Below are 10,037 nucleotides of genomic sequence, written 5' to 3'. Positions count from 1 at the left end.
GTAACCCATTTCTTGTACTCTCCTTAAAATGATCAATGAAGTTGAAAAAAATGAAAAAAAATGTTTGCACAGAAAGAAACATAACTTTTCCAGCAAGGGTTTAACTACTTTTTCAATGAAACAATGGAGTATACTGATATTAAAGCGTAGCGGATGATACATTTTAGTAGACAGAACATTGGTGTTCTAATCTTGGTTTGGGCAGAGTACTAGTCTGCACCTGTAGTCGACCAAAGCTATATTCTGAGGTTCTCTCTGCAGTTTTGTTTTCATCAAGTATGGGAAACATTTATCCATCACAACTTTACAAGTATAGGAATAATTAAATTGACATTAAAAAAAACAGATGCGCTTTTAAAAAAATTCAAAAACATGGCTCTTGAAAATGTATGATATTACCCACATTTTAAGTCTTTCCCCTACAACCAGTGGAGAGAAGCTGCTCTTAGAAAAAGCAAGGGTTTAACTACTCTTTCAATGAAACAGAGAAGCATACTGACAAAGCGTAGACTAGAGGATGATACATTCTAGTAGACAGAACATTAGTGTTCCCACCGCTAATCTTTGTTTGGGCAGAGTACTAGTCTGCACCTGTAGTCGACCAAAGCTATATTCTGAGGTTGTTTGATTTGATATGATTTTTTTTTCCTGTCCACCAGCAGAAAAAACAGATGTGCTTTTTAAAATTTCAAAAACATGAAATGTATGATATTAGCCACAACTAAGTGGAGAGAAGCTTTTCTTAGAAAAAGCAAGAGTTTAACCACTCTTTCAATGAAACAGGAGCATACTGATATTAAAGCGTAGAGGATGTTATATTCGAGTAGACAAAACATTGGTGTTGCTACTGCTAATCTTGGTTTGGGCAGAGAAGTAGTAGCAACTGTAGTCGACCAAAGCTATATTCTGAGGTTCTTGGCAGTTTTGTTTTCATCAAGTATGGGAAACACTTTTTTTCCCCCATTACAACAAAGTATTTGAACAATTAAATTGCTGTACATTTCAATGCTCATATATGGACCTTTTCTGTTTTTATCTGAAATTACCTTTGCCTTCAACTGGTTTTATACAAATAAATCAAAAACTGAACTGTTCAGTCCAGATATTCCAGAAATATTCAGAAACAAACAGTTTTGCAGTAAGAGTCAAAAATCCTTCTCATCTACACAGAAAAAACAGGACATATTGCTTGTTGATTTTTCCTGCTAAATTGGGTTCTAAGAGTTATTAAATTGAAGTTATTTTTTCCAGCCTTTACTGGCTGCTCTTTAGTTTATTTAAGAGGAAACTTTTTTGACCTAAGGTTTGCAAAAAATTGGTACTTAAACAAAGATCCCAATATTGAATTAAAACAGTACATTTTGTTTAATAATTCCTAAATATCAGTTTTGAAAAGTATATACAGAGTTTTGCAGAAAATTTTAGCCAACACATTTCAGTGGTATTGTTTCACTGTGAAGTAATGATTGCAGTGGTTAGTGCGGGAATGCACAAATTGTTTTAACAAGGACAGAATTCAGCCGTTCTTCTGGAACTCTTTATCAATGACAAAAATTTCCACATTGAAAACGAAGGGCGTCAAAAGATCAAGAGAGAGCTACAATTCACAAATGTAACGCAGAAAGTGAGTAAAAGCGTGAATTTCTCCTGGAAGAAACGTTTGCATCACAAACAGCGACCTATGAAGCACAAAGGATGAAGCTCTATCTTTCGGACGTGTTCAACTTTTTGTTGTTTGTTTTGTTAAGAACAGAAATATACCTTCTGTTATGTAGTAAACCTTTATTTTACCAGGCAAGAATTGCTAAGAATACATTCTTATTAAGGCAATGGCCTGGTAGGAGGTGAAAGACCTCCTAAGGGGAAGGGAGAGGGGGAGTAACATTAAGATAAGTTATCTCGAATATCACACAAAACAGACTGTGTGTAGAAGTAATTCTTGTAAAGAGGCCATCCAGTGATTGGCTGTATTATACTGTTTTTCCACAAATTTTTAGTCAATCATATCTAGTAAAATTTAAATATTTTTAGGAAAGGGAAGTAGAGAGTGGTGTTGCAGGGCTCAAAGAGGGTACCGGGAAACAACATAAAAATGTCATAAAAATATCATCAAAAAAAGATTCCCTCCATGGTTTTGTTTTCCTGTCCAGCAGCAGAAAAAAAAGATGTGCTTTTTTTGAATGTCAAAAACCTGGCTCTTGAAATGTACACAACATTTTAAGTCTTTTCTCTACAACCAGTAGAAAGCAGCTTCTCTTAGAAAAAGTCTGAGGCTTTCCGTCTCTTGGGAAGTTGGAGCAGATTGTCTGTGAGTGACGTAAGGTCCTGGGTGCTTGGCGTCTTGGCTTTGGTGGGTGTCGGTGTCCCTGAAGGAGTCGCCGGGCCTCCGAAGGGAGACTTGCAGCTGGTTATTCCGTGTGAAGGTGAAGGGGTGTAGCTTGCTCGCAGTGCTTTGTCCGTGTATTTGCTAGATGTCCGATTTACAAGCCGCTGCAGGGCGGGTGTGAGGGCTGGGCTAAGACCTTTAGGAGTGAGACTGTAATACAAAAATTGATACACTTTTATTAACAAATACGTCAAACAGGTGGTGTAAACACACAATCTTTAATCTTAATTGAATGTTTAATCAAATGGAAATATTAGGGATGTAGTGAGTTGTTATAAGATGCAATCAAAAGACAACCAGGTATTTTTTACCTTGCAAGGTTCTCTGTGACTTTTCGTAATGCCTCCTGTTTCTTTGCACGGTTTTTAGCCGCAGCTTCGTTGGCCATCTTCAAACCCAGCCTCTCTCGTCTTCCTGGTTCTGGAATCTGGATGAAAAGCAACAAACATCATTGATATTTCACAGCCTGAATAACTGAAAATAAACAGACACTTAATCTAACAGTAAATAGTAATCACCTTAAATGATGGACCATGGTTCCTCTCAACGTATGGAGTGTCGGATCCATCCAAACGAAATGGAGTGCTCTCAATCTCACCCCAGGTCATCAAAGGAGACTCAGCTACACCTGAAGGAAATCACAGACATGTCAGTGGCATGAACATAAAGACTGTCTTAAGGTGTTTTCTCTGCTGTTATTGAAAATAGATGGAACTGATTTTAAAAGGCGCAGATCTGATGGTTTAAAAGAACCTGTTGTATGTTTCATTAATTAATTAATTCCCTTTTCACAAAATATTTATGTCTATCTGGTGAACTCAAGAACTTTAGATTGACAGAAAAATTCAGACTCAAATCTGCAGCACGTGTGATTTCAAGGCCCACTCACCGGGTGCAGGGGAAGGAGTTCTTTCAAAACCAAATCCATTCACGGTTGGGGATTCATGCGGGATAAGCTCTTTCCCATCAGGGCCCACTTTACCCTGTTTAAACTGGAATGAAAACACAATGCATTTGCAACATAATTCAGGTAAATATCATTCAGCTGTGAAACAGCTGCCCTGCAAAGATAGCAATCAACTGTCAAACATGAGCTAAATTATTTGGAATTTTATACACAGGGTCAAATTGGTAAATATACCTGAGCGTTGAGGGCTGCAGCCTGTTGAATCTGGCTTTTGTTGAGAGCTTTGCTGAATGGGTCTCCTACGAAGCGGGTGTTCTTGTGAACTACCTCTCTTGGTTTCTTAAACATAGCGTCATCATCTTTAACACCTAATAAAAAAAAGGAGAAAAAAACATGCCTTTAAAATAGAGATTTGAGAGAGGGGAAAAATACAGCCATCCAAGTTTGAGCTTACCCTCTGGATAATACATCAAGGCATTTTTTGCTTTGTACTCCCATGTCTCCAGTCCAGCTTTGACACATTCAAGAGCAGCTTTCTCAGCTGATGGTAACGCGAGATTTTCCTCATGGCGCTGGAAAAAGATCAGAAATGTTTTATTTCTCAATGACAGACTGCTACGAGACAGATCAAGATAAAGTAATCTTTTAGTCATCAGGATTGTTTTAATCAGAGAACAAACTATAAACGTTTAAAATGATGTAAATGCTCAGCACAATGACATTATGACAGGTTTGTTGCTCAAAATAAGGCTCTCCAAAAACCATCAATAGGATTTTGAAGCTTAAGTTGCAACTAAGGGCTGTCGTGGATCATATCATGGTTTTTGAACAATGGGGTTGGATTCATTCAATTCAATTTTATTCATATAGCGCCTATTACAACATAAGTTGTCTCTACGCACTTTCCAGAGGCAAGGCAACTTTATTTGTATAGCACAATTCAACACAAGGTAATTCAAAGTGCTTTACATCAACATTAAAAGCAGCACGTGCATCTCTTGGTTTGATGCGGACTGTTGGTGACAGGAAAGCCAAACTGCTCCCATACTGGTGACTTGAATGAAAGGGGCTTTTCAGGCTCGTCCTGCTCTGAATATTTCCTACTACTTCTTGCATCTTAGCACTCACAACCAACACTGCTGCCCCAAACCTATGTTGTCTTTTGTAGTGAGAAAGATTGTACCATGGATCGATCTGAATCGTTTGCAATTTATTACAGACCTAGTTGTGATAATAAAGCAAAATAAAAGTAAACTAAAATTCTAGGGACAACAATTCCAAAATGAAATGACAAAATATTATCAAAATAATATATACACAATAAAATAAAATATAAGGCAGGTTATTGTGGTCAAATTGGAGGAAAAGCCAATGGAAAAAGGTGAGTTTTTAACAATGATTTAAAAGGATCAGTGGTCTGGACAGATCTGACACTAAAATAATGGCATCTATATTTTAATAATTGTGTTAATTAACCAACCTGTTTGAATTCAGCCTCTGCCTCATATAACCAGGCATGCTTTAGTTTCTCCTTGTCTTTTGCCAGATCCATTATCTGCTCGAAGGACGCATTATCCTCACTGGTATTTTTAGCAAGGAAACGGTCCAGACAGGGAAGTTTGTCTTCTTCCTTGTCGTCATCCTTTCTCTCTATGAAACATAATTGATAAAAAAAAAAGGGTTTGTATTATGCTTCACCATGAGCAAGTAGTAATTCAAAGTAACAAGTGTAGGGTTCCAGAAACTATATATATTTAAACTAGTGATGCACCGATTGTTCGGTAACCGAAATTGTTCGGCCGAAAATGGCAAAAAAAACACTTTCGGTGTTCGGTGGCGTTGTAATGTAAATAGACTGGCCGCTCCGTAACTGTTGCGCACCACATAAATCGTTGGCCAACCAAAAACTAACCACATAACGCTCCCGTAATGGTTGCGCACCACATAAATAGTTGGCCAACCAAAAACTAACCACATAAAAATTTAACTAACATTCACCAGCAGGTGGAACCAAAACAACATAAATAAATCTATTACAGGTGCGTTTAGATGACGAAATCAAACAGCGAAGAGCGTGGAGTGAAGTGGTCGGTGCAAACATGTCAGCAGTGTGGAAGTATTTTAGAGTGGCAAAGAATAATACAAGAATGGTTGTTTGCAATGAATGTTCTGCTCAAATATCTAGAGGGGGCACATCTGCAAAGTCTTTCAGTACTACAAGTTTGATTTATCATTTGAAATGATAAAAAACCCTGAGCGCTTTGATGCATTTTTATTGTTTTAAGGCCTATGTTACAATGTTCAGTAAGTTAAGCCTAACGTAAGCTCAAAGATGGCCAAAAAATTTATTTTGCTAATTTATTTATTTTAAGTTATTGTTCTTTGCTGGTATAATGTCTGCTGGAATATTTCAGAAATGCTGGGAAATTAAAAAATGTTCAGTTTTTTTATGTTCAACAAATGTTTTCTACCTTGTAATTTTGTAAAAGATTTTTTTCTTTTAAAAGCATGCCTAAATCAAATTTATTTGATTTATGCAATGGTGCAAAAATTGGCAAAATAAATGAAAAACTGCGAAGAACCATGTTCGGTATTGTTCGGTATTGGGCCAAGTGTTTATTATTATTTTCGGTTTCGGCCACAAATTTTCATTTCGGTGCATCACTAATTTAAACCATATATAAACCATACGGTGTGAACTATTTCAAACCTTGACACTCACCTCCATCTGAACGTTTACCGCCATAAGTGGAAGATGGAGATCTTGCGCGTTCCACTGGTGTCTCAAAGCTAGCTGGAGTCACGTCTTACACACAAAGATGCAAAATATAATTAGTGCAAAGTACAAGTGTGGGAAGCAGAATAAATCTTTTACAAACATTTAACAGGCAATTTTATCGGTTACAACTGTTAAACTGCTCACTGAGTCACAAATCTAACCAGCCAATCACACAGCAGCAGTTCAGTGCATTTAAGCATGTAGAGTTGTTGTTTTTAAAACCGTATAATGCCCATATGATGCAGTCTGCAGTAGCAACCCATTCCAATATGATCTGCATCCTACAGATTGTACAGTTGTTTGCCATAAAAAAAAAACATTGTCAAGGGCAAATATCAAATTCCCTGGATGAAAAAGCCAAGATGAAGTCACGGGAAGATAGACACATTGGTTAGAGATGACTGAGGGGGAAATGGTAACTCAGATAATCACTCATTACAACCAAGGTCTGCAGAGGATCCAGTCTGGGCACAGCTTAACTTGAAGCAAATGAGCCACCGCAATAAAAGACAAAACTGAGTAGTACTCCTGTCAATTATAAACAGAATAGTTAGACTCGTATTCATGTGCACTGTATTCTTCCAGTGTACCCAACATAAAAGGATCAATTATTCCTGGTATCAACAATCAAGCCTGATGCCATAGTGTGAGGGATAGTTTCTTGACATACCCCTTAACACCAACTAAGCAGTTTATAAATGCCACAAACTATCTGGGTATTCTTGCTGACCATCTCCATCCGTTTATGACCACAGCATGTAAACCTTCTGATGACTACGTTCAGCTTGACAGCGCACCACATCTCACTGCTCAAATCATTTCAAACTGGCCTCCTGAATATGACAATGAATTTCTGTAATCAATCTAACAATGTCCATGGTTACCAGATCTCAATCCAATAGAGTATATTGGATATGCTATGGGTTCTGTGCAGTCTGTTTTTATTTTATGAGTCTGTCTTATTTATTTTATTTGATGTTGTACGGCGACCTTGAGTGCCATGAAAGGCGCCCTATAAATAAAACGTATTATTATTATTATTATTATTATTATATATAGATGAATGGGAGATTTGCATCATGGCAAACAACTCTGCAATAACATCACGTGAACATAGACCAAGATGCCCCACAAACAAGTTGATAAAATACTATGTTAATTTCAAAATATCTTTGTACTCACATGGTGCAGCAGACTGTGGCGTAGATTTGCTCAAAGATGATCCGAATCGGATGGAGATCTCTCTCATTCTTTCGAGATCTCCAGTTTCCTCGGCTTCAAGATAGTCCTTTTGTGCTTTCAGTTTTGTCACATCAGGGAAAAAGTCTCTCTGGATTATATTCTCCAAGCTCTGTCAAGGACAACAAAGTACAGAACGTGAATTCAATAGCATTTAATCAATTACAAGACAAAACAATCAACATTTTAGACAGCAGAATGCTGAAGAAGGCAAGGCAAGTTTATTTGTATAGCACAATTCAACACAAGGTAATTCAAAATGATTTACATAAACATTAAAAGCAGCAAAACACATTTAAACAGTAAACATTTACATTTTCTTTTTAAGTTGTCATTTTCACTCATGTGGCTCTCTGGTATTCACTGACTGATGACACAGACCCATGTTTCTGTATCTCCTCTTTAGGAAAGTAAATTATCCATTCCATTTTTAGAGATATTTACAGCAAGTCTTTTTTGTCAGAAATGCCTTCTCTCTCGTTACATCCATCTATCTCTGATTTGTTGTTCAGAGTTTGCTCCCGTCGCCACTAACCTCGCGAGAACTGTCACCCAGGCTACAGCAGGTGACAGTTCTCGCGAGGTTAGCGACCATAACACCAGAATTCACAATTCAGAATTGTGACAGAATTCATTAAACCACATTAAATCAGCCCATAATATGATTTTTTAATAATTACTGTTTTGTGATATATAGTCTAGATGACCATGAACACATCACAAGTGGTTTGACCAAAATCAGTGGTATGTATCACAAGTTTTATGGGTGTTGAATTCATCATAAAACCACATTAAATCAGATTCATCATAACACCACATTAAATCAGCCCATATATATGATTTTATAATAATTACTCTCTTGTGATATATAGTCTAGATGACCATGAACGCATCACAAGCAATATGACCAAAATCAGTGGTATGTATCACAAGTTAAATGGATGTCTTTGAATGTCCAATATCCAATATCAAACCAGTTCAACCGCGGTATGTATCATTATTTTCGATATAACCATTCCAACTCGTGTTTTACTCGGTCCACACGGCGGCCCTGGAACAGCTTGTAGGTGGCTCACCTCGATGTACTCTTCTTCATCGAGGACTTTCCTGTCCAGCCTCCCCGGGTCCGTCTCCGGGGGCGGGCGGAGCGCCACCGCCGTGACCGCCGCGGGGACGAGAGTCCCGGACAAAGCTCTCCTCACGCTGGCGCTGCCCTCCATGGCTGCCTGCTCCGGCAAACACCGCTCCACACGAGCCTCGGGCGGCTTCTCAAGCTGAAACACCGTTCACACCTTTAGAAACTCTGAACACGACTAAACATTCAGAGAAGCGCACATTCTAAGGTTTTAGTGTTAGCCAACCTTTAGCAAAAACACCAGCGCACACAAAACGTAGATACGTATTACGTAATGACGCACACGCCTACGTCACCGGAAGCCCTGGTTTTTGTTTTTTTTCTCGATTGACATTAGCTTTATTCAGATTCAGAAAAACTTTATTTATCCGAGGGGAAATTGCAAAAACAACTAAGCAGCATGACGTTGAAAGTACAGAATAAACGAGTTGATTTATACTTTAATTAAATGTGTTTTTCTTGGAACACTAAGAACAAAAACAATATTATTCGTAAGCATTTTCAACAAGACATCATCAGTACACCTTCTTCACTATCTTACTGGTCTTCTTTTGTTGGAAACATTAATTGGGAAAAAGTCTGGCTATTACCACAGAAGTTTTTCCTAACTAATAAAGTCAAAGAGATTTCCTTTAAAATGCTACACAGATTCTATCTTACCAATCATTATTTACAGAGACTTAAGAAAGACATTGATGTGAGTTGTACTTTTTGTGGTTTTCCCAATGAAACACTGATTCATTTATTTTGCTCTTGCCTGTACACAAAAAAACTGTGGAGTAAATTGTCCCGCTTTATTGTAGATCACATCTACCCCCAATTTAATTTGTGCTGGAAAAATGTATTGTTTGGATATATTGAATTTGACAGGAATCTCAACTGTAAATTTTATTTGATCAATTTGCTCGTTATTTTAACTAAATTCTATATCCACATATCCAAATTTTTAAATAAAAAGCCGAATTTTCCGGAGCTGTCCGCATATATCAAACAATACATATTCTCCATATCTGATTCTGTAAATAAAAAAGCTGTTAAAACTTATGACCTTTGTAAGCTATATAAGATATTTGTTTAATTTAATTTAATTTGTTTAATTAATTTTTTTCTTTGTCAATGACTAATTCCCCTGGCGTATTTGTGACTGTATAATTGTGTCGTTTATGTTGTATACACATATGTCTGATGTTGCTCTCAATTCTGTGTATACTTATGCCTTTTGCTTCAATAAAGTTGAGAAAAAAAGAAAAAAAAAAGAGTTATACTTTAATGTCCACTAGGGAAATTTGTTTTAGGCATCAAATACATGCATAGCGTATAAAACCACATGCAATCAACACATACAGACAGCAACAGATATCAAACTCAATACCACAATAAAATTAGTAAGAAACCAAGCAGCAGTGAACGATATTGCACACACACCCTAGGAAAAAATTGCATCTATCCCGGAACCTCATTTCATTACATTTCATTATTGGTACAGTATGAAAAAAAGCAAGAACAACTAGAATAAAAACAAGCCTTTTCCTCATTTCCTCATTAGCAGCATGGTAGTAAAGATATAAAAACAAGGACTGACTACTACTGG

At 37.1% G+C, this 10,037-nt stretch overlaps 1 protein-coding gene across 1 annotated transcript; it reads right to left on the bottom strand.

Moving 5' to 3' along the window:
• Positions 1-1,899: 1,899 nt before the first annotated feature.
• ess2 (ess-2 splicing factor homolog) lies at positions 1,900-8,718 on the bottom strand. Its single transcript, XM_061734201.1, has 11 exons — positions 8,673-8,718; positions 8,388-8,585; positions 7,255-7,423; positions 6,016-6,099; positions 4,774-4,943; positions 3,748-3,865; positions 3,528-3,661; positions 3,276-3,378; positions 2,905-3,014; positions 2,698-2,813; positions 1,900-2,536 (listed from the first exon to the last, which is right to left on the bottom strand). The coding sequence occupies exons 2-11, from the start codon at positions 8,529-8,531 to the stop codon at positions 2,257-2,259; spliced, it is 1,428 nt and encodes a 475-aa protein (XP_061590185.1). The 5' UTR covers positions 8,532-8,585; positions 8,673-8,718; the 3' UTR covers positions 1,900-2,256.
• Positions 8,719-10,037: the final 1,319 nt, after the last annotated feature.

The sequence above is a fragment of the Cololabis saira genome, chromosome 11 (assembly GCF_033807715.1).
Source record: "Cololabis saira isolate AMF1-May2022 chromosome 11, fColSai1.1, whole genome shotgun sequence".
NCBI lineage: Eukaryota > Metazoa > Chordata > Actinopteri > Beloniformes > Belonidae > Cololabis > Cololabis saira.
The sequence above is the reverse complement of the archived record's forward strand: the minus strand, read 5'-3'. Positions and strand labels throughout refer to the sequence as shown.